This window comes from Anolis sagrei, chromosome X (assembly GCF_037176765.1).
Source record: "Anolis sagrei isolate rAnoSag1 chromosome X, rAnoSag1.mat, whole genome shotgun sequence".
NCBI classification, from domain to species: Eukaryota; Metazoa; Chordata; class Lepidosauria; order Squamata; family Dactyloidae; genus Anolis; species Anolis sagrei.
In genome coordinates, this window is record NC_090034.1 from 62,443,732 (window position 1) to 62,468,632 (window position 24,901).

General features: G+C 45.5%; 1 protein-coding gene across 4 annotated transcripts in view; it reads right to left on the minus strand.

Moving 5' to 3' along the window:
- Window positions 1-7,967: 7,967 nt before the first annotated feature.
- Window positions 7,968-24,901, minus strand: part of FCHO1 (FCH and mu domain containing endocytic adaptor 1) — a 34,259-nt gene continuing 17,325 nt past the window's right edge. For all 4 annotated transcript variants that reach the window (XM_067473624.1, XM_067473623.1, XM_067473621.1 and 1 more), the window contains 21 exons: window positions 24,703-24,807; window positions 24,490-24,588; window positions 22,988-23,084; window positions 22,818-22,862; window positions 21,808-21,880; window positions 21,341-21,365; window positions 20,696-20,750; window positions 19,913-20,172; window positions 19,762-19,786; window positions 19,563-19,671; window positions 19,376-19,467; window positions 16,609-17,055; window positions 12,868-12,962; window positions 12,679-12,772; window positions 12,412-12,523; window positions 12,167-12,322; window positions 11,946-12,078; window positions 10,499-10,704; window positions 10,245-10,294; window positions 9,978-10,142; window positions 7,968-8,505 (listed from right to left, as the gene is read on the minus strand). In XM_067473624.1, coding sequence (XP_067329725.1) covers window positions 8,483-8,505; window positions 9,978-10,142; window positions 10,245-10,294; window positions 10,499-10,704; window positions 11,946-12,078; window positions 12,167-12,322; window positions 12,412-12,523; window positions 12,679-12,772; window positions 12,868-12,962; window positions 16,609-17,055; window positions 19,376-19,467; window positions 19,563-19,671; window positions 19,762-19,786; window positions 19,913-20,172; window positions 20,696-20,750; window positions 21,341-21,365; window positions 21,808-21,880; window positions 22,818-22,862; window positions 22,988-23,084; window positions 24,490-24,588; window positions 24,703-24,807 — 2,466 coding nt within the window. In that variant the 3' untranslated portion in view covers window positions 7,968-8,482. The remainder of the gene's footprint in view (window positions 8,506-9,977; window positions 10,143-10,244; window positions 10,295-10,498; window positions 10,705-11,945; window positions 12,079-12,166; window positions 12,323-12,411; window positions 12,524-12,678; window positions 12,773-12,867; window positions 12,963-16,608; window positions 17,056-19,375; window positions 19,468-19,562; window positions 19,672-19,761; window positions 19,787-19,912; window positions 20,173-20,695; window positions 20,751-21,340; window positions 21,366-21,807; window positions 21,881-22,817; window positions 22,863-22,987; window positions 23,085-24,489; window positions 24,589-24,702; window positions 24,808-24,901) is intronic.

The window sequence follows — 24,901 nt, forward strand, 5'->3', positions numbered from 1 at the left end:
CTCCTCAGGACGGGACACGCCTCCTCCGCACGCCTCCTCCCGCCCACTGGGCCCAGGCCCCGCCCCTTCCGCTCTCGGCACGGAGGGACGCACACTGAGGGAAAAGTCTCCCTCAGGCCACACTGGGTGGGACGCGCCTCTTCCGCCGACGTTAACGCTGGGAGGATAGGCCGCAAACTACTTTAGGCCACGCCCACAGAGCCCAGCGCGCGCCTCTTCCGCTACTGACTGAGGCAGGTCGCACACTGGGAGCTGAGGGGAAAGGTCTACTTCAGGCCTACTCCCGGGAGGTCTCGCCAACGTTTTTCTGCCTCACACAGAGGAAAGGCGGGCTCACAATGGGAGAGAAGTAAAAGCAAGTTTCACGCCACGCCCCCCTGTGCGAGGAGAGGACACGCCCCCGGAGTGTAGGCTACGCCTCTTCTGCTGGCGAATTATTAGAATATAATAATATTCTATAAACACCAGAGCCCCCGGTGGCGCAGTGGGTTAAAGCCCTGTGCCAGCAAGACTGAAGACCGACAGGTCGCAGGTTCGAATCCGGGGAGAGGCGGATGAGCTCTCTCTATTAGCTCCAGCTCCTCATGCGGGGACATGAGAGAAGCCTCCCACAAGGATGATAAAAACATCAAAATCATCCAGGCGTCCCCTGGGCAACGTCCTTGCAGATGGCCAATTCTCTCACACCAGAAACGATTTGCAGTTTCTCAAGTCACTCCTGACACAACAAAACATATATATTCTAACATGCTCAAGTGAATAAGAAGAGAAAGGAAAGGGCCTGAGGGATTTGCAGTACCTTAATTCACTCTACATCCTACTGCAGTTTGGAGGAGAATGGACCATCACTTCTGAGACCGCTGTGAGCTTCATCCAATGACTGATCTAGACCAAACTTGGCACATAGACCTCTCTTGACCCACTTTATGCCCTGGTGAGGTTTGGCCGGGGATGGACCATGGCTTATGGAACTTGCAGTACCTTTTCTCAATTCCTGAGACCACTTCAACCCTCATCCAATTAGCAATAAAGACCAAACTTGGCACACTGAGTCTCCATGACACACTCTATATCCTGGTGTGGTTTGGAAGAGGATGCACCATGGACGATGGGACTTGCAATACCTGCACTCCCTTCCTAAGACCATTACAACTGCCAACAATGATGGATCAGGACCACAATTCACACAGAGAGCCTGCACGACCCATTCTACATCTTGGTGCGGTTTGGAAGAATTTGGAGATGGATGATGGGTCTTGCAGTAACTTCACTCACTTCCTGAGACCACTGAGACCCTCGCCAATCATCCAGCACCTTGTTTTTCGGTCAAAGTTCTTAATTTGTTCCATCCCTAGATCATCCAGGCCAGCTGCTTTCTGTTTTTACATTTATTGAGAGCTGTCTCCAATTTGGTAGATGTAAAGGGTTCTGTCCCGCCTGAAGAGTTTCCTCACTAAATGGGTCTTTGTTGTGGAGCCTGGCAGCATGGCAGCTGTGTCCCCTGTTTTAACATGGTAAGATGTGTTCCACACTGAGCATGCGTACTAAGCAACAGAGTAACAAAAGGCTACTCTTAATAATATTGTATAATAATAATAATAATAATAATAATAATAATAATAATAATAATATATTAGTAATAATATGGTTATTTATACTATAATTGCAATAGCATTATATAATAATATAATATTATAATATTAATATTTTATAATGATGCTAACAATATTAGTAATGATCTTGCTATTGACAGAGAGGTGCCTGAATGGATGGAAAGGAAGTGGCGAGATGTTGACTCTTCTTTCCCAAAAGCGGCCTCGTGACCTCTGATCTTTCCATTCCGCAGCCAGTGAAGCCTGACCCCTTTGGTCCCCCATTTGAATCTGAAACAAAAAAGGGGGAAAAGAGCACTGACCTTCAACCTGTGGGTCAAGCCCGCCATCCCCTGGGAAAGTTATTATTATTTGACTCTGAGAGTTGGGAGGGGCCCCCAAAGGACATACAGCCCAACCCCTTCCTTTCTTCCAGGCAGAAAAAGCATCATCAAAGCCTTCCTGACAGATGCCCACCCAGCCTCTGCTTAATATTAATAGAAGAAGAAGAAAGAAAGAAAGAAGAGAGGCCATGGAGTGATGAAAGCAGGATAATAATAATAATAATAATAATAATAATAGCGGCTCAAGGTAGGAGCGCCCGGTGGCGCAGAGGGTTAAACCCCTGTGCCAGCAGGACTGAAGACCGACAGGTTAGAATCCGGGGAGAGACGGATGAGCTCCCTCTATCAGCTCCAGCTCCTTATGCGGGGACATGAGAGAAGCCTCCCACAAGGATAATAAAACATCAAATCATCCAGGCGTCCCCCGAGCAACGTCCTTGCAGACGGCCAATTCTCTCACACCAGAAGCGACTTGCAGTTTCTCAAGTCGCTCCTGACACAACAACAAAAAAAAGCGGCTCAAGGTGGTGAACAAATAAAAATAGCAAAATAAAAGTAACAACAATAATTGGAAGCTTCTCAAAGCATAGCAGACAAAGAATCAGTACAAGAAAACTGCACAACAAACCAGAGCTGACAGCTGGCACAACAAAGCATTACATGGGCAGTTCCTTGACAAAATTGAAGGAAAAGTTGACAAGGAAAAGACCTGGTTATGGCTCAAGAAAGGTACACTGAAGAAGGAGACAGAAGGCCTGATTCTTGCAGCCCAGGACCAAGCCATCAGAACAAATGTCATTAAGGCCAGGACTGGAAAATCAGCTGATGTCCCAAAATGTGCAAGGAAGCTGATGAAACCATGGACCATATCCTCAGCTGCTGCAAGAAAATTGCACAGACAGACTACAAACAGAGGCACAACTCTGTGGCCCAAATGATTCATTGCAACTTATGTCACAAGTACCACCTGCTAGTAGTAAAGAACTGGATCACAAACCTGCAAAGGTAGTAGAAAATGAACACGCAAAAATACTGTGGGACTTTTGAATCCAAACTGACAAAGTTTTGGAACACAATACACCAGACATCACAATTGTGGAAAAGAAAAAAAGTTTGGATTATTGATGTCGCCATTCCATGTGACAGTCGCATTGAGGAAAAACAACAGGAAAAACTCAGCCGTTATCAAGACCTCAAGATCGAACTACAAAGGCTCTGGCATAAACCAGGACAGGTGGTGCCGTGCCAAAAGATCTCAGCAGGCCTTTGGAAATAATAAACATTTACAAAATCGCGATCTGTTAACTGCAAAAGGCCACCTTACTTGGATCTGTGCGCATCATTCGAAAATATATCACACAGTCCTAAACACTTGGGAAGTGTTCGACTTGTGATTTTGTGATAGGTAATCCAGCATATAGATCTTGTTTGCTGTGTCATACTGTGTTTTTGTGTCAGAGTAATAATAATAATAATAATAATAATAATAATAATAATAATAATAGGAGATAGGACCAGAGAGCCCCAAGGCAAAGCTATTTGAAGTGCCCAAGCCTTCAAATACATCTACTCCATTCTTGAACCCTAGGCATTCCCTTCTGCTGGCCATTGAATGAGAGACAGACAGCTCCTTGGGGGAAAGAATGAGGCATACAAGCAGGGTCTGGATCAATATATTTGTCTCAACCGCCGATCAAACAATCGATCGTGTCTGGAGCAGGAAAGGAAGAAGACCCAGCAGGACTAACGGGAATCATTGGCTATGGAGCTTTGTTGTTTAGAAGCGAATCCAAGGTGCCTTCCCTCATTGAATCCCAGTTGGATGGGACTGCTAAAGGCCATCTAGTCCAACCCCTTCTTTCTGCCATCATGCAAGAAAAGCACCAACAAAGAACTCCCAACAGATAGCCATCCTCTGCTTAAAAGCCTACAAAGGAACTCCTATAGATGTGATAGATATTATATACTAGCTTGGGGACCTGGCGGTGCCCAGGTTATTTAAGAAAGTTATTTGCATTGCTTGTCTTTGCTTCAAATTGAGTCTAGATCCAATGTCAGCTGGTTCAGTGGGTGTACATCTGCCTGCCACCTCAGGAGGAGAAGGAGGAAATCCTGCTGCTTCTGTTAATGGTTTTTGAAATAGTGTATTGTAGTTTTCAAAGTTAGTGTTTGTGTGTTTAGTATGTAATGCAATGTGCTGAGAGTATAATTCGTGTGGAAAGAATTAACTGGATCATGGGGAGATCAGCATTCCTAGAGAGTCATAAATCTTAGTGCGGAGAGTATTGGATGCTGCATCGCTGCTTCGTACGTTGTACGTCATATGTCACTGTGGAATGTAAGGAGGAGTGGTAGATGTAGCCGCTGTTTGAGATGAAAGCTAATTTTTGTTCTACTTAGCTTCTAGTGTAAATATTGTTTAATAAGTTAGCTTTTTAGACTAAGGAGATGTGTTTCTTTGCCTTGCTGTGCTGAGATCTACATTGACAGCTTCTCCCCCCCCCCCCCCCCAGCCAGCTAAGAGCAGAAAGGGGACTGAGGAAGAGACTTTTAAAATCACCTGTCTCCTGGCTGTTGCTTACTAAATCTGCCTGCCACCTCAAGAGGAGGAGGAAATCCTGCTGCTTCTCCCCCCCCCCCCAAGCCAGCTAAGAGGAGAAAGGGGACTGAGGAAGAGACTTTAAAAACACCTGTCTCCTGGCTGTTGCTTACTACATCTGCTGGCCACCTCAGGAGGAGAAGGAGGAAATCCTGCTGTTTCTTCCCCCCTCCAAGCCAGCTATGAGGAGAAAGGTGACAGGAAGAGACTTTAAAAACACATGTCTCCTGGCTGTTGCTTACTACATCTGCTGGCCACCTCAGGAGGAGAAGGAGGAAATCCTGCTGTTCCCCCCTCCCCCCCAGCCAGCTAAGAGGAGAAAGGGGACTGAGGAAGAGACTTTAAAAAAACCTCAGGAGGAGAAGGAGGATATCCTGCTGCTCTCTCCCCCCCCCCCCCCCAGCCAGCTAAGAGGAGAAAGGGGACTGAGGAAGAGACTTTAAAAACACCTGTCTCCTGGCTGTTGCTTACTACATCTGCTGGCCACCTCAGGAGGAGAAGGAGGAAATCCTGCTGTTTCTTCCCCCCTCCAAGCCAGCTATGAGGAGAAAGGTGACAGGAAGAGACTTTAAAAACACATGTCTCCTGGCTGTTGCTTACTACATCTGCTGGCCACCTCAGGAGGAGAAGGAGGAAATCCTGCTGTTCCCCCCTCCCCCCCAGCCAGCTAAGAGGAGAAAGGGGACTGAGGAAGAGACTTTAAAAAAACCTCAGGAGGAGAAGGAGGATATCCTGCTGCTCTCCCCCCCCCCCCCCCAGCCAGCTAAGAGGAGAAAGGGGACTGAGGAAGAGACTTTAAAAACACCTGTCTCCTGGCTGTTGCTTACTACATCTGCTGGCCACCTCAGGAGAAGGAGGATATCCTGCTGCTTCTCCCCCCCCCCCCTCCAAGCCAGCTAAAAGGAGAAAGGGGACTGAGGAGGAGACTTTAAAAACATCTGTCTCCTGGCTGTTGCTTATTGTTTCTGTTGTGGTTTCATGTTGTGTTTACTGCTTTTATGTGCATTTTGATATTATGTGCATTGACTTGCTGCCTGTAAACTGCCTTGAGTTGCCAAAAGTCTGAGAAAGGTGGTATACAAATACAGTAAGTAAGTCAATCATAGGGGTCACAGTAGCCTGTGGAAGTGGGAGCCAATCAGAAAGTTGCCATATACCCAAACTGCTGCTCCACTGCACATATACAAACACTGACTTATTATATACTACCTTGGGGACCCGGCAGTACTCAGGTTATTTGAGAAAGCAATTGTTTGTCTGTGCTCCAAGTTTAGTCTAGATCCAATTTCAGCTGGGTTTAATGGGTGCAGGTGAACTACAGCTCCCATATCAGGAGGTAGAGTGAGTAGAGTGAGTCATGTGGTCTCTGTGTGCCAAGTTTGCTCTTGATCAGTCATTGATGAGGGTCGCAGTGGTCTCACGAAGTGAGTGAAGGTACTGTAGTCTCATCATCCATGGTCCATCTTCACCCAAACTGCACCAGGATGTAGAGTGGGTCATGCGGACTCTCTGTGTGAATTGCGGTCCTCATCCATCATTGTTGGCAGTTGTAATGGTCTTAGGAAGGGAGTGCATGTATTGCAAGTACTATCGTCCATGGTGCATCCTCCTCCAAACTGCACCAGGATGTAGAGTGCGTCGTGGAGACTCAGTGTGCCAAGTTTGGTCTTTATCGGTAATTGGATGAGGGTTGAAGTGGTCTCAAGAATTGAGCAAAGGTACTGCAAGTCCCATAATCCATGGTCCATCCCCAGCCAAACCACACCAGGACATAAAGTGGGTCATGAGAGGTCTATGTGCCAAGTTTGGTCCTGATCAGTCATTGGATGAGGTCAACAGCGGTCTCAGAATGTGAGTGATGGCACTGAAAGTCCCATCATCCATGGTCCATCCTCCTCCAAACTGCAGTAGGATGTAGAGTGGGTCATGGGGGCTTTGTGTGCCAAGTTTGGTCTGTATTGGTAATTTTCTGACACAGCCCCCTCTGGCCTTTTCCTTTCCTCTCTTTGTCATCTCGGAATCTTGGAATTGAGGCTGGCCAATCAGAGACCGTATGCAAAGTTACAGAAAATGAACACATCGAACTCCTCTGGGACTTCCAAATTCAGGCTGACAGAATTTTGGAGCACAATACCCCTCACCTCACGATCGTGGGGGAATAAAGAACAAGTATGGATTGTCGATATTGCAATCCCAAGTGACAGCAGAATGGACGAGAAGCAACTGGAAAAGCTCACACGATATGAAGACTTAAAGATCAAACTGCAAAGACTCCAGCACAAGCCAGTCAAGGTGGTCCCAGTAGGGATTGGCACACTGGGTGCAGGGCCTCAAGACCTTGGCCTGCACTTAAAAACAATCAGTGCTGATAAAATTGCCACCTGCTAGCTGCAAAAGGCCACCAGACTCGGATCTGCTTGCATTATTCGTCAATACATCACACAATCCTAGGCACTTGGGAAGTGGCCAACGTGTGATCCAATACAACAGCCAGCCAAGTGTTTGCTGTGGACTAATCTTGTTGTGTATCTAATAATAATAATCAGGAGGAGGAGGAGGACAAGGGCGTGAAGGAGGAAGAGAACCCCCTCAGGGCCATCTGGTCCCAATAATCTATACACATAATAAAAGCAAAAAAAAAGTGTATGTGGCGGAAGTGTCCACTGACACACACAGACTCCCGTTTCCACCATTCAGGAGGCACCAATGGTCCTCCCTCCAAGGTACATTGCAGGTTACAGCAAGTTCCTTACTCTCTCCATTGGTGTGGAGTTTGCATGACCTCACCCACTGCCTCACCCGTAACCCTTTCCTACAATTTTCTATGGCACACAATAATAAGGAATTGATCAGCAAATGAACAGGGGTTTGGGGGACTGTCTCAACGGGATGGAAGTTATAGGATGGGACCCCCACCGACCATGAGCCTGGATCACATTTGGCACACACAACCCCCATGATCAGGTTTGGGGGGAATTCACCTTGATTTATAGGTGTTGTAGTTCACCTACATCCAGAGAGCACAGTGAAGCCAACCAATGATGGATCTGGACCACACTTGCCATGGACGATGGGACTTGCAGTACCTTCACTCATTTCCAGTACCTTCACACTTGGCACAGCCTGCTTGGTCCTGCACACATTATTCGCCGATACATCAGAGTCCTAGACACTTGTTTGCTGTGTACTAATCTTGTTGTGTATCAAACAACAACACAACTACAACAACAACAACAATAATAATAATAATAATAATAATAATAATAATAATAATAATCTATAATGAAAGAACTTAATGATAAAGGTATTGAAATAAAATATAACGAAACCCTAAAATAATACAAATAATGAAATAAAATACAAGAAAGACACAAAATGATCAAATAGTAATAGAAATATTGAAATAAAATATAGCAAATTCACAAAACCATATAATGAAAAATAAGAAAATACATTTAATGAAAGTATGAAAATATAATATCAATAATGCAAAGAATGAAATATAATATGAGAAATACACCCAACAGGGAGCAACACAAAGGCCCCCGAATGCCATTGAATCACAGTGCCCATCGTCCACGGCAGCTTGTGTTCAAATGGGTAAAAAACATTGCACTTTTTGCTCCATTTTTATTAAAGCCAATGATGGCCCGAACCTACAAACTGATGCATTTTTTTAATTAGAAAAAAACAATATATTCTTTTGATATTAAAAGAGTAACAACAGGATGATTGACGGAGAAGCCAGTCAGTTATCTTTTCTTCGCAAAAAACAAAATAAAATGAAACTTTGCATCCGGGCCTTCCAGTGTCACAAAATCCAGTGTTTTTAAAACCGAATCCTATGATAATAATAATAATAATAATTTAAAAACACACAAATATATTCTCTCAAAAATAATAATAACGACAATGCTAAAATAAACAGTCAGAAGGGTCACCATTGTTCACAAGCCGGCGAGATAAATGCCTGGTGGAAAAATAAATAAGATTAGGAATAAATAATACAAATAAATGTCTTATTGAGATAGAAAGATAAATATAATCTGGAAATTGTAGAAATTGTAGAGTATATTCCGTGATTTCAAGCCACGTTTCTCTAACTCACTGCTTTCCATTCCCAACATGGGACAATTCCCATTATTCTGCAAGGTGATGGGAATTGTAGTCTGGTCTTGTAGAAGAAAAGTCTCACTATCTGATCTGTATTTGCCCTGGCTTCCCAACCTCCTCAATGTATGGGACTACAAATCCCATTGCCCTGCATAATGGGTGGAATTTGTAGTCCAGCCTCAAATTAAGAGAGGAAATATCCCATTATCTCAGTAACTTTTGCTCGGACTTTCTAACCCCTCGACGTGGAGCTACAACTCCCATAATCCTTCATAATGGATGGGATTTGTAGTCCAGCCTAAGATGAAGAGAGTAAATGCACCAATATCATAGTCTGGCATTAGGTTGAAATGTCCCAATAGTAATATCAGAGTTACTTTTGTTCTGACTTCCTAATCTCCTCAATAGGTGTCACTACAATTCCTAACGTCCTGCAAAAATGGATATTATTTGTAGTCTGGCCGCAGTGGAAATGTCCCAATAATAATAATAATAATAATAATAATAATAATAATAATATCTGAGTTATTTTTGCTCTGGCTTCCCAACCTCCTCGACACGTGGGACTACAATTCCCATCCCTCTTGCAGGGCAATGGGAGTTGTAGTCATCTGCCTTGAATATAGAGCAGACCAAGAGAGAGATGTCGGTCCTAGCTTCCCAGCCTCCACAATAGGCGTGACTACAACTCCCATCACCCTGAAAAATGGATGTGGTTTGTAGACCAGCCTCAGATTCAGAGTGGAAATATACCAATAATAATAATAATAATAATAATAATAATAATATCTTAGTTACTTTTGCTAACCTTCTCAATACGTCCTCCTCAACATGTGGGACTACAATTCCCATTGTCCTGCATAAGATTGAGATTTGTAGTCCAGCCTCAGATTAAGAGAGACAATGTCCCAATAATAATAATAATAATAATAACAATAACAATAATAATAATGGATGGTAAGGAATGGTGGAGGATGCAGTCTAGGAATAGATGAAGGTGGTGGTAATAAATAACAATAATGGATGGTACAATGGGGATGCCCTCGACATGTGGGACTACAACACCCATCCCTCTTGCAGGACAATGGGGGTTGTAGTCATCTGCCTCAGATATGGAAAAGGCCGAGAGAGATATATAAGTTGGCCCCAGCTTCCCAACCACGTCAATAGGTGGGACTACAACCCCCATTGCCCTGCATAAGGATGAGATATGTAGTCTGCCTCAGATGGGGAGAGGAAATGTCCCAATATCTAAGCTCCTTGTGCCCTGGCTCACTCGTCCCCTCCCTCCTGCAGGGCGATGGGAGTTACAGTCAGGCGGCCGCTCACCGGTGGCAAAGCGCTTCTTGACTAGGGACATCCGGAATCCACTGCCCAGCAGCTCCACGCCAGCCCCCGAGATGCAGCCTCCCTCGCTGGAGAACTGGGCGGCCACCAGGACCGGGCGGCTGGGGCCCTCCAGGGGTTGCCAACTGGCTGTCAGCCGGCCTGAGCCTGCAAAGGAGTCAAGAAGGAGGAAGGAGGAAGGGGTCAGTTGAGCCATGCCCAAACACCAGACCCCAAGCCCCCCCCCCACCACCACCACGCCCCCCTCACCTGAATGCATGTCCCCCAGCTGCCATTGCAAGCGCTTCTCCTCCGGGTTCCTGCAAAAGAAGGGGAGCAGAGGATTGCAGCTCCCATCATCCCCAATGCTAAATGGTAACGACCCCCCCCCCCATTCCTTTGCAACTGGGGAGTGCTGCACACTGCCTCCAGGCAGGCACTCTGTTGTCATTATTGTCATCACCATGATTATATCCATCCCTTCCTAGACTGCTCCTCCCATCGCGCCCCCCCCCCCAACTCACCAGGTGGCCTTGGGCTGTGGCCGGACATTGGCGGCTGGTTCCTCAATGGGCAGCAGCACCTGGACATTGGTGAGGGTGGCTGGAGGAATAGCCAGAGCCCCTGCTTTGTTATAGCCGTAGTCAACGCAGACACGAGTGGCCTCCGGGTCACAGTCCCAGCTGACCGCCAGTTGCAAAGGAGCCCAGGCCTGGCCTTGCTTCGAAAACTGCAGCCAGAGAAGGAGGGAGGAAGGGTCAGTTATATAGGGATGTGTTGTAGTACAGCCTAGGGCTGATGGGTTTACTGATGATTTAGAGAGGACTGTGGGATTTCCAGTGGGTCTTCCTGGGGCACAAAGTGATGAAGATTCAAGTCAGGGAAATGATGGTTCTCTCCGGGGAAAACCTGACTCAGGAAGTGCAGGGCTACAAGGCAAGTCAGAGGAGTCAGAAACTGCAACATTAGATAAGGAGTCGGGCAAAGAGCTAAATGGTATGGAAGGCTCCCAGGGAAAAACACCTGGAGCTACAGAGATCAATAAAAGCCTTCGTTTACACATTACAGCAGAAAATAAGCAGTGCTGGCCAGAGAGATTACATGGGAAAGTTGGGGAGAAAATTCATAGGAAAAGAAATAACTTTATGGGTGCCGATTAATTATCAAGCTGTTTACCTAAGGGTAAGTTCAGGCAATGTAGGGTTTTGAGTGAGAAGCTAGGTTCTTGTTTCAAGTCAAGCCTCAGTTTTGGATTTAAGTATCTTGAGGGTGAAGGGAAGTTCAGCTATGGAGGGAGTCAATGTTATTATTACATTATTATATTGTTATTGTTATATTATTGAGTCCCTTCAGAGAGAGAGACTATTGTCATGAATACTATTATTGTCATGACTAATACTGTTATCCCCCGCTTGAGACCGAAGGGAGAGTCAGCTTATTTATTTATCGTGTCAGGAGCAACCAGACATTTGTATTACATTTTTAACAAAACAAACAAACAAACAAACAGACAAAACACAAAGTTTGCAAGCTTGGTAGTTGGTTAAATGTCCTTTGACCAGTATCTGGCCACTTGGAGTGCCTCTGGTGTTGCCGCAAGAAGGTCCTCCATTGTGCATGTAGCAGGGCTCAGGTTGCATTGCAGTAGGTGGTCAGTGGTTTGCTCTTCTCTACATTCGCATGTCGTGGATTCTACTTTGTAGCCCCATTTCTTAAGGTTGGCTCTGCATCTCGTGGTGCCAGAGCAGTCTGTTCAGCGCCTTCCAAGTCGCCCAATTTTCTGTGTGCCCAGGGGGGAGTCTCTCATTTGGTATCAGCCATTGATTGAGGTTCTGGGTTTGAGCCTGCCACTTTTGGACTCTTGCTTGCTGGGGTGTTCCAGCAAATGTCAGCTGAGGAGGGAGGACTGCTAATGTATCCCCCCACGAGGCGAAGGAAGAGTCAGTTATGGAGGGATGACCGCTAGCGTACCTGGTATCTGAGCAGCGTGATGTTGTAGTAAGGGGCCCCCGGGGAGTGGTCAGCCTGCCGTTGGAGCTGGGTGGTCAAGGCAGCCATATTGAGCCAGAAGTCCCGGCTGGAGGGGTCACTCTGGGAGGGGTCGCTGGCCGAATGGAGAAAGGAGAGTGGGGTGAGCTCATTGCAAGGTCGCTGCGGCCGAAGACACTCTCTATCAACGAATGCTTCTTTACCTGAAGAGGAGGTCAGGGCTGGGCAGGAAGTGGTCAATGGCTGTCGTCCAAAGAAGGCGGAAGCTCAGGACTGGGGCTGAAGGGCAGCCATTGAAGGCGCGCAGGATCCCCGCCGGGAAGGACATGGTCATCTCCCCTGTGACCTTGACCAGGCAGCTGCAGGGAGGGGGATTATTAGTGCCATTCTTAACTATTTTAATTATGATCACTACTGTTGTTATTATTATTATTGTGCTTCTTCTGACCTGTCGGGGCTGTGGCCCTTGAAGAAAGCGTGGACGTATTCGGTGAAGGCGGTGGCTACTGGGAGCCCCCCCTGGGAGCCTGGCACCACTGGGGAGGGGCCCCTCGACACTCCTGGAAAGAAGGAAAGAAAGAATTAAAGAATGAAGCAGAGGAAGGAAAGAAGGAAGGAAGGAAGGAAGGAAGGAAGGAAGGAAGGAAGGAAGGAAGGAAGGAAGGAAGGAAGGAGAGAGAGGAGGTGAATGGACACTTCACCCGACCTGACTTACCGATCCCGGGCTGAGTGGCTACAAAGAAAGCCCGTTCGGCGGCACTTGAGGGGGCTGACAGACTCCAGAGCCGGGAGGGGCTCAGGGACCGGGGCTGCAAGAAGAAAATGGAAGGGGGGAGGTCAAAGATCAGGGGGTGACTGACCCCATCCTATGCTCCCCTCCCCTCCCAAGCTGGTCGTTGCTCACCGTCTCGCTGGCCAGGCAAGCAGCTGGAATGGCCGAGGGGCGCTTGGAATGGGGGCGCCGTGGGGGAGGCACCATGGAGCCCACAGCGGGCGACCCTGGCGAGGCAGATAATAATAATAATAATAATAATAATAATAATAATAATAATATCAAGACCTCAAAATCGAACTGCAAAGGCTCTGGCATAAACCAGTACAGGTGGTCTCAGTGGTTATTGGCGCACTGGGTGCCATGCCAAAGATCTCAGCCGGCATTTGGAAACAAGAAACACTGACAAAATCACAATCTATCAACTGCAAAAGGCCACCTTACTTGGATCTGCGTGCATCATTTGAAAATACATCACACAATCCTAGACGCTTGGGAAGTGTTCAACTTGTGATTTTTTTATACGAAATCCAGCATATAGATCTCGTTTGCTGTGACATACTGTGCTTTTGTGTCAGAATAATAATAATAATAATAATAATAATAATGTGTTGTTGAAGCCTTTCAAGGCTGGTTTGTTGTGAGTTTTCTGGGCTGCCTGGCCATGTTCCAGAAGCTTTCTCTCTTGACATTTCACCCGCATCTATGGCAGGCATCCTCAGAGGTTGAGGGGTCTGTTGGAAACTAGGATAGTGTGGAATCATGTCCAGGGTGGGAGAAAGAACTATTGTACACTTGAGGTAGGTGTGAATGTTTCAATTGGACACCTTGATTAGCACTGAATGGCCTAGTAGTTTCCACGTCTGGCTTCTTACTGTCTGGGGGAATCCTTTGTTGGGAATTGCTAGCTGGCCCCGATTGTTTCCTGTCTGGAATTTCCATTTTTGAGTGTTAGTCTTTATTTACTGGCTGACTTCTCTGGTTGGATTAGTCTGCAGTGCCTTTCACCTTCCTTGATTTGTGTCTGTGTTTGGTGGTCCCTTCTCATCCACAGCTGCATGGTATTCGGTAAGACTCCTGCAGAAGGGAGAGGATCCCTCTTGTCCTTTGCTGAATGTAGCATTTGTTGAATGTTCTTGGTGGATCTGTAGATTGTTTGGAGGTTGTGTTTCTCCCTCAGCTTCCCTCTGCAGTCAGTGGCTCCCTTGATGTACAGTAAGATCCTTTATAAGGATCTTTGTCTTTATTCTCATGGCTTGTTCTTGACCTTGCAGTTTTTCTGATGCCTGTGGCAGAACCTCCATTGGCCTGGAGAGCCCAGTTTAGGGGGTTCCATTCGCCTTGAAGGAGGTGAGCTTCACAGATGCTTTTTGCACCGTCTCCCAGGGCTTTGATTGGGCTTCTTTTTTGACATGGGTGATGGTTAGAGTTCCAGCAGTCACCAGCCACCCCCTCTCCAATGCCAGAGATACAGCTTAATGGTGTAACATTAGAAAATGTTGACCATTTCCGCTACCTTGTCAGCCACCTCTCCACCAAAGTCAACATCGACGCCGAAATACAACATCGCCTGAGCTCTGCAAGTGCAGCATTTTCCCGAATGAAGCAGAGAGTGTTTGAGGACCGGGACATCCGTAGGGATACCAAGGTGCTTGTCTATAAAGCTATTGTCCTCCCAACCCTGCTATATGCCTGTGAAACGTGGACTGTCTACAGACGTCACATGCAGCTCCTGGAACGATTCCATCAGCGCTGCCTCTGGAAAATCCTGCAAATCTCCTGGGAAGATAAGCGGACAAACGTCAGCGTGCTGGAAGAAGCAAAGACCACCAGCATTCAAGCGATGGTCCTCCAACATCAACTCCGCTGGGCCGGCCATGTTGTCCGGGTGCCTGACCACCGTCTCCCAAAGCAGTTGCTCTACTCTGAACTTAAGAATGGAAAATGGAACGTTGGTGGACAGGAAAAGAGATTTAAAGATGGGCTCAAAGCCAACCTTAAAAACTCTGGCATAGACACTGAGAACTGGGAAGCCCTGGCCCTTGAGCGGAGCGACAGCTGGGAAGCCCTGGCCCTTGAGCGGAGCGACAGCTGGAGGACAGCTGTGACCAGCAGTGCTGCAGAATTCGAGGAGGCACGAGTGGAGGGTGAAAGAGAGAAACGTGCCAAGAGGAAGGCGCGTCAAGTCAACCCCAACCGGGACCGCCTTCCACCTGGAAACCAATGCCCTCACTGCGGAAGAAGATGCAGAGCAAGAATAGGGCTCCACAGTCACATACGGACCCACAGGGAAACCCATGATGGAAGACCATCTTACTTGTCCAACGAGGGATCGCCTAAGTAAGTAAGTAAGTAAGGCTAGAGTTTTTATGTATCTGTGTCTGTAGGTTTTCTGCAAACTGCGTGACCCAATTGTTGGTTGGGTTTGTGGATAACTAGGACATCTAAAAATTGGCAGTTTTCCTTCATTTTCTTTTTCTGTGGTGAATGGGATGTTTGGGTGGATGCTGTTGAGGTGGTCCAGGAATGTGTTGAGTTCCATGGCGCCAAATGGTGAAGGTGTCACCCACATATCTGAAGCATATGGTGGGCTTTTTTTGCTGTGTCCAGGGCTACCAGAATTTTAAAAACTCTAAAATCTTAACAGTAAATAAAGACCAACACTCAGAAAACAGGGGAATTCTAGACAGGAAACAATCAGGGCCAACTAACACCTCAAGAGTTGTATTGTCGAAGGCTTTCATGGCTGGAATCACTAGGTTCATGTGGGTTTTTTCGGGCTATAGGGCCATGTTCTAGAGGCATTTCTCCTGACGTTTCGCCTGCATCTATGGCAAGCATCCACAGACGTAGTGAGGATGAGAATGCTTGCCATAGATGCAGGCGAAACGTCAGGAGAAATGCCTCTAGAACATGGCCCTATAGCCCGAAAAAACCCACAAGAACCTCAAGAGTTCTTTCCCCCACCCTGGACATCATTCCACAGATATATAAACCCCACTTGCTTAGTTTACAACAGACCTCACAATCTCTGAGGATGCTTGCCATAGATGAGAATGCTTCTGGAACATGGCCTAACAGACCAGACAAACCAATAATGACAACAACAACAACAACAACAACAATAATAATAATAATAATGTATTGTCGAAGGCTTTCATGGCTGGAATCACTCAGTTCTTGTGGGTTTTTTCAGGCTATATGGCCATGTTCTAGAGGCATTTCTCCTGACGTTTCGCCTGCATCTATGGCAAGCATCCTCAGAGGTGACCTCACCTCTGAGGATGCTTGCCATAGATGCAGGCGAAACGTCAGGAGAAATGCCTCTAGAACATGGCCATATAGCCCGAAAAAACCCACAAGAACTGAATAATAATAATAATAATAATAATAATAATAATAAATGACATTGGCACAAAGGGTTTTCTAATAATAACAACAATAATAATATAGAATCACATTAGCACATAGGGCTTTCTGATAAATAATAATAATAATAATAATAATAATAATAATAATAATAGACCCAGCATGGATGTATCTTGACCTCAGGTGACCCTCTCGGACTTGTGTTCACTGTGACCTTGGGTGACCCCTCCTCAACATGAGTCTATCATGTTTCTGTCTATATAATATCATAATCATCATCATCATCATGATCATCATCATCTCAACATGGGTCCATCATGTCTTTATATAATAATAATACTAATAGACCCAACATGGGCGCATCATGACCTCAGGTGGCCCTCCAGACTTGTGTTCACGGTGACCTCGAGTGACTCCCTCACCAATAGGGGCCTATCATGTCTATCTATTGTGAATAATAATGACAACCCCCATCTGGGTGCCCCCCAGCCCTCCTTCACTCACCGATGGGGTCGGTACGCAGGGGCGTGTCCTCAGGGAGTTCCCTTCCATGGGAGCCCCCCCAAGGGGAGGGGCTGGAGGCGGAGTCCCCACTGCTGATGCTGGGGGGAGCAGGGGAGGAGGAGGAGGAGGAGGCAGAGTTGGAGGAGAGGCAGCTGTCCCCCTCCCCGCCCCCACCCCCAGATGGCACCCTCTGGTGCAGGCCCTCTGCTGGGGGGAGGGGGTCTGGGGAGCCCCCAGGGTGGGGAGGGCCCCACACAGAGGGCCTGGGGGGTGGAGCCTGAGGCACCCAGGGGTCGGGGCCCCGCCATCTCCTCCCCCCCACATGAGCGGGGTCAGAGGCTGCCATGGAGGGAGGTGGGGGTGAGTCCAGTCCAGAGTCCCCTATGTTCTCGGGGGAGGGGGAGGAGAAGGGGGAGGGGCTCGAGGGCAGCAGCCGGGAGGCGGAGCCTGAGAGGTAAGAAAAGGGAGGATCCAGTTAGTTGCCATCCATATACACTCACATAAAATTAATTTAATGTACAATTATAATTAATAGAATAGAATAATTAATATAATTAATAGAATAGAATAATTAATATAATTAATAGAATAGAATAATTAAAATAATTAATATGTACAATTTAATACATTAATGTAATATAATTAATAGTTAAAATTCTTTGGAATATAATAATTAAAAATAATTGATATAATAATTACTAAGAAATTTAATTACTATAGTATGATGACACATTAAACTAAATTAATTATAATAATACATTAATATAATATAATAATAAATTAAATTCATTCAATATAATTAATGTAATTAATATAATAGTTATAGTATATTAACTAAATTTAATTAATATAGTAAAATTATTAAATTTAAGTAATTGAATAATTCATAGAATACAATGTGATAATTAAAAACAGTCAATATTATATAATCATGTAATTAATATAATTTTAATATAATAATAAATATAATTGATATAATATAATCGATATATATATAAAAATGCTCTGTGCATAATGAGTACCTTAAAAACAAAACAACCAATGAACGAAATTACACCAAATTTGGCAACAAAACGTCTCACAACACAAGGAGTGACCATCACTCAAAAGATTATGATTTTGTCATTTGGGAGTTGTAGTTGTTGGGGTTTATAGTTCACCTATAATCAGAGAGCATTCTGAACTCCACCAGCAGTGAAATTGAACCAAACTTGGCACACAGGACTCCCATGACCAACAGAAAACACTAGAAGGGTTTGGTGGGCATTGACCTAGAGTTTTGGAGTTGTAGTTCACCTACATCCAGAGAGTACTGTAGACTCAAACAATGATGGATCTGGACCAAACTTGGCACGAATACTCAACATGCCCAAATGTGAACACTGGTGGAATTTGAGGATAATAGAACTTGACATTTGGGAGTTGTAGTCACTGGGATTCACAGTTCACCTACAATCAAAGAGCATTCTGAACCCCACGAACAACCGAATCGGGGCAAACTTCCCACATAGAACCACCATGACCAACAGAAAATACTTAAGGCCATCCAAGGCCAATTTCCAGATCAACAGACTGGGCCACAGCAACGCGTGGCAGGGGACAGCTAGTATAATATACAGGGTTAGTCAAAATGAATAGGCCAATAAGAAAATTAATTTAATTCTTATTGGCCTATTCATTTTGACTAACCCTGTATTTACTAGGCTTGGGTAACCACGGAAAAATTTGGTTCTAAACTCGTTTCGTTTTTAGGGGGGCCTTTGCGTTTCGTTTTTTTTAAAGAATTCCGAATTTTTCCTTTAAAAAAGTTCATTATATACGAAATTTCGTAAAATTACGAATCGATTCGTTAATGGCGGACGCGATTGCGCAATATGCTAAAAAACCCTCCAAATGGGACAGGGGGAACTTCTGAAGCTTCCCTCTCCCTCTGTTGTTGACTGTTGGTGTGATAATTTATTTTTTATCACTGATAAAACAAACAACAACTATAAAACTTGCACCAAACATACGGAAATAATTACGAAACAATTACGAAACAATTTCGAAACAATTTTGAATCAATTACGAAACAATACCAAATAAATTGGAAAAATTGTTTCGATTTTTAATTACTCCTCACAGTAGTCCTGCATGGCTCAATATTGGATCGTAAGCTAATTTAAATACGAATTAATAACAAATTACGAAATTGACGAACGAAACCGCCCAAGCCTAATATTTACATTCATAGAATCATAGAATCATAGAATCAAAGAGTTGGAAGAGACCTCATGGGCCATCCAGTCCAACCCCCTGCCAAGAAGCAGGAATATTGCATTCCAATCACCCCTGACAGATGGCCATCCAGCCTCTGCTTAAAAGCTTCCAAAGAAGGAGCCACCACCACACTCCGGGGCAGAGAGTTCCACTGCTGAACGGCTCTCACAGTCAGGAAGTTCTTCCTCATGTTCAGATGGAATCTCCTCTCTTGTAGTTTGAAGCCATTGTTCCGCGTCCTAGTCTTCAAGGAAGCAGAAAACAAGCTTGCTCCCTCCTCCCTGTGGCTTCCTCTCACATATTTATACATGGCTATCATATCTCCTCTCAGCCTTCTCTTCTTCAGGCTAAACATGCCCAGTTCCCCAAGCCGCTCCTCATAGGGCTTGCTCTCCAGACCCTTGATCATTTTAGTCGCCCTCCTCTGGACGACTATTGGATTGCATGACAATCCCAGGGGTGAGCCCACCCAAAAAAACCCATTTATTCTCCCCGTTGATGGATTTACCTGCAAAGTCCTCATTTTCAAAGGCAGATTCCAAGGGAGGCCCAAAGAGCGCATTGGCGGAAAGGGGCTCGGGGTCCGCATTGGTGTTGCAACTGCAAAGGAAGGAAGCCAGGGCATTTTTGGGGGGCAATTCATGGGATTCCGCCTGGAGAGGGGAGTCACTTCCCATAGGATTATTCGGGGTCACCTATTGGTCAAACAAGGGGTCATCTTCTTGCTTGGGCCGATCGGAGCGACATTCGAGTCAGCTGAAGAATCCGCCACAGCCGCAGCTGCAGCCAGGGATTTCAAATGCCCTGCCGGGAAATGGATGCAGCAAGTCATATAAACATGACAAAAAATGAACATGAGATAAAGGGGGCATTGAAGAGAGAGAGGGGACTCACGGGAGGAATGCCTCTTCACGGTGTTCTGCAAAAGAGGCACAAAAGGGATATGTAAATGCCCAGGAAAGGGAGCCCCAAAGGCCATCCAGAACACCCCCTTTTTGGCCATAAAGAAAGGCACCCTGACAAGTACATCAGAGAATCCTCTCACCCCGATGCCGATGCCGGGCCCCAGGATGAGGCTCCCCACCGAGGCTTTGAGCTGCTCCATGGAGGCCTGGGCAGCAGCTGCGGTTGCGCTGTTGCTTGACCACGGGGGCTGCTGCTGTGGTTGTTGTAGCTGCTGTGGCTGCTGCTCCTTGGCCTGGAGGGGCTTGATCCGGATATAGAACTTGTGGGGCCCCTCTCCCTCTTCCTCCCCCTCAAAGTCCGAGTCGCTGGATGAGCAGCACAGGCCGCAGGGGGCTGGGCCTGCGGTCAACGGTCAAGGGCAACGCGGTCAAGGCACAGAGGGGGGAGGGGAGGGGCCCCAAAGGACTTCTAGACTGAACCTCCATGCCCAATCATGGAATCATATGCAAACATAAAAATAAAGTTGGGTGGCCATCTAGACCGATTCCCTTTCTGCCAGAGAGCAAGGCACCCCAGAATCACAGGATTGGAAGGGGCCTCCAAAGGGCATCTAGACTGACTACCATTATGCCAAAAAGCAAGACACAAGCCTTAATCATATAGGAAGAGTCCCCCAAAGGCCATTTAGACAGAACCCCATTCCCAATAATAGAATAATATGGAAACATAAAACAAAAAGTTGGGAAATACCCCCAAAAGGCCATCTAGTCCACCCCAAGCATCCTAAAGGGGGGGGGGGTGACTCTAGACTGGCTCCCATTGTGCCAATAAAGCAAGGCACAAGCCCAGAATCACAGGGTTGGAAGGGAACCACAAAGGCCATCTAGTCCAACCCTGTTTTCCATCCGATGCCCAAGGATATCATTCCGGTCCGTTTCTGGCCGGACGGTGAAGCCTTCCTCATCAACTTCGGGAGGCTGAGCATTCAGGACAGGATAATTAAAAATTGTATAATATGATATGAGATGATAAAGGTAATAAGTTCATATGATAATAAAATATGTATTTATTTATTTTATTAAAAGCATTTATATTCCACCCTTCTTGGTTGGCCATGTCTGGGACTTAGGGTGGAGCACAACGTGTATACGGCAAGCATTCCATGCCGGCGGAAGAATAAACTATAAATATACATGAACACTAAAATCACTGTTTAAAACCATCTCAAGTCATCCATATCGTATTCAGTCAGCAGGGTAACGTTTCCTATTGTTGCCTTATTGCACTGCCCCAAAAAGGGAGACGTGTTTGGACAGGTAAACTGGGCCAGGGCCATTTAGGGCTTTATAGGCCAGTCAACACTTTGAATTGTGCCCAGTAGCAAACAGGCAGCCAGTGGAGCTGATGCAACATATTATAAAATATATAATAATATATAATAAATATAATAATAAGTGGATATTCTAATAAAATAATATAATATATAATAAATATAATAAGTAGATACAGTATAATAACAAAATAATAATATAACACAAATAATACAGTAAAAAGGATTTTTACTGACTGTTGACTCAGCGTCCGGAGACTCCCTAGACGAAGGAAGAAAGGAAGGAAGGAAAGAGCCTTGTTTAAGAAAACAAAGCAAAATAATCATCATCATAATAATAGCAAACATAGAAGTTTCCCCTTGACATTAAGTCCAGTCGTGCCCAACTCTGGGACTCTGGTGCTCATCTCCATTTCTAAGCCGAAGAGTCCATAGGTGCCTCCAAGGTCATGTGGCCCCTGGCATGACTGCATGTTTCACCGTTACCTTCCAGCTGGAACGGTACCTATTGATCTACTCACTTTTGCATGTTTTCGAACTGCTAGGTTGGCAGGAGCTGGGGCCAACAGCAGGCGCTCACCCCCCTTCCCGGATTCAAACCGCCAACCAGCAAGTTCAGCAGCTCAATAGTTTAACCCGCTGCACCACCAGGGGCTCCATAATAATAATAAGAGGATAGAAATAAAGGGGATTTTTCTGCTCACACAGAGTCCCTTTCACGCTCCTTTCGGCTCAAACCAGGGATGCGGAAGGCCTTGCTGCGGGTTCGCTTCGGACCTGATATAGAATAATAATATATAATCATACATAATCCTAATCCTAATAAAGAAGGCAAAGGATATAGTTATTATTATTCTAACATTATTATTAGTATTATTGGTAGTATATTATTAGTATTATTATGATTAGTAGTAGTAGTATTGGGAATATTATATTATTAGTAGTATTAGTATTTTATTATTATTAGTAGTAGTAGTATTGCTATTATAACATTAGTAGGTAAAAGGTAAAGGTAGTCCCCTGACATAAAGTCCAGTCATGTCTGACTCTGGGGTGTGGTGCTCATCTCCATTTCTAAGCCGAAGAGCCAGCGTTGTCCGTAGACACCTCCAAGGTCATGTGGCCGGCATGACTGCATGGAGCGCCCTTACCTTCCTGCCGGAGCGGTACCTATTGATCTACTCACATTTGCATGTTTTCGAACTGCTAGGTTGGCAGAAGCTAGGACTGACAGCGGAAGCTCACGCCGCTCCCCGGAATCGAACCTGCGACCTTTCGATCAACAAGCTCAGCAGCTCGGTGCTTTAACCCACTGCGCCACCGGGGGCCCCATAACATTAGTAGTAGTATTGTATTATTATAACAACAACAACAACAACAATACTATTAATAATAATAATAATAATAATAATAATAATAACAACAATAATAAAAATATTAGTAATACTACCAATATTAATGACATTTTAATAAAATACTAAAGCTACTAATAATAACATTAGTAGTAGTATTGTATTATTAGTAGCTTTAGTATTTTATTAAAATGTCATTAATATTGGTAGTATTATTAATATTTTTTATTATTGTTGTTGTTATTATTATTATTATTATTATTAATAGTATTATTGTTGTTGTTGTTGTTGTTGTTGTTGTTGTCGCTGTGACTGCTGCAACTCCAAAGCCCCTTCCCCTGCCCCCTGGTGCTGGTACTTGCCTTCCTGCAAAGGTGCCAAGCTGAGCTCCTCAAAGTCCAAGGGCCCTGAAGGGAGGGAGGGAAGGAGGAAGGCACAAAGATTAGTACTATGAATGCTATGATCTATAATAGAAGACCTGACCTGCTCCCCTTGCGTGCAATTCTATTGCCAAGCCAGAGGCACTTCCAACCTGGTGGGTGTCGCCCGGTGCCTTTGCTTTCAGCAAAGTTCCTGAGCAAGGTCTCCACCCCGATGTTCTCCATGTTTTGCTTGAACTCTTCATGGACCTACAGGAATATACATACAATTTCAACATATTTCATGTTAATATCTTCCAAATGCTCCTATTAACAGGGTTTTTGAATAATATTTTAATGACACCTTCACCATTTGGAGCCATGGAGAAGAAGAACTCAACAGGTTCCTGGACCATCCTAACAGCATCCACCCAAAAATCCAATTCACAATGGAAAAAGAAAATGAAGGAAGACTGCCTTTTCTAGATGTCCTAGTTATCCGCAAACCAGATCAACAAGTGGGTCACACCGTCTACAGAAAACCCACACACACAGATAGATATCTACATAAAAACTCCAACCATCACCCAAGTCAAAAAAGAAGCACCATTAAAGCCTTGGCAGACCGTGCAAAAAGAATCTGCGAACCCCACTTCCTCCAAGATGAACTGAACCACCTCAACTGGGCTCTCCCGGCCAATGGATATTCCACCTCAGACATCAGAAGAGCTGCAAGACCAAGAACAAGCCACGAGAGTAAAGATGAAGATCCACCCAGAGGAAAAGTGTTCCTGCCATACATCAAGGGAACCACTGACCACATAGGGAAGCTGATGAGGAAACACAACATACAAACCACTTACAAACCCACCAAGAAAATCTAACAAATGCTACGTTCAGCAAAGAACAAGAAGGATCCTCTCACCTCTGCAGGAGTCTACCGTATACCATGCAGCTGTGGACAAGTCTACATAGGGACCACCAAACGCAGCATTGCCCAGACACGAATCAAGGAAAATGAAAGGCACTGCAGACTACTTCAACCAGAGAAGTCCGCCATAGCAGAGCACCTGATGAACCAGCCTGGACACAGCATATTATTTGAGAACACAGAAATGCTGGACCACTCTCACAACCACCATGTCAGACTACACAGAGAAGCCATTGAAATCCACAAGCATGTGGACAATTTCAACAGAAAGGAAGCGACCATGAAAATGAACAAAATCTGGTTACCAGTATTAAAAAAAACTCTAAAATTACAAGAGCAAAACAGCAGAGAGGAAACAACCAGGCACATCTTAACACCTCTCAACAGGGGATTTTCCCAGGCTCAGGCAGACCTTCAAATGCTAATGAAGGTAGTCAGTTGAAACATTCACACCTAGCTCCAGCAGGGAAGAGCTCTTTGCCCCACCCCAGCCATTCCACAGATATAGAAACCCATTTTCCTAATTCCAACAGACCTCACTACCTCTGAGGATGCTTGCCATAGATGCAGGCGAAACGTCAGGAGAAATGCCTCTAGAACATGGTCTTATAGCCCGAAAAAACCCACAAGAACCTAGTGATTCCAGCCATGAAAGCCTTCAACAATACAATATTTTAATGTTATTATTAATTTCATTGATAATATAATGTTATTGTACTTCCATACGAAGGTAGATCCTCTTACCTGCCCAATCTGGACGTGGGCGTCTTCCACCGAGTGGATAAAGGAGCCAATCAGGGCCTTCATCTGCTGCAGGTGGGACTCCTCCACTTCCTGGAAGCGCTGCAAGGAAGCAAGCAGAGGGGATGCTGGAAGCTGTAGTCCTTCTCCAGCTCTTCCTTCTTTGCTTCCTTCTGTACCAGCCCCATCCATCACCCCCCTGCCCCGCATCTTTACCGCGGCTGAGTCCCGCATCTTGCGCTCAAAGTCGCTCCGCGCAAAGTTGTACTTCTCCGCTGCGCGACGCAGCGCCTCTGCCGCCTTCCGGGACTTCAGCTCCGCCTGAGAGGAGCAGCAACAAGAATAGTAATACTAATAGGAAAAGTCCCTGCAGCAGGGTGCCCCCCAGCCTCCCCTGAAAGGACGGGCATGCAGG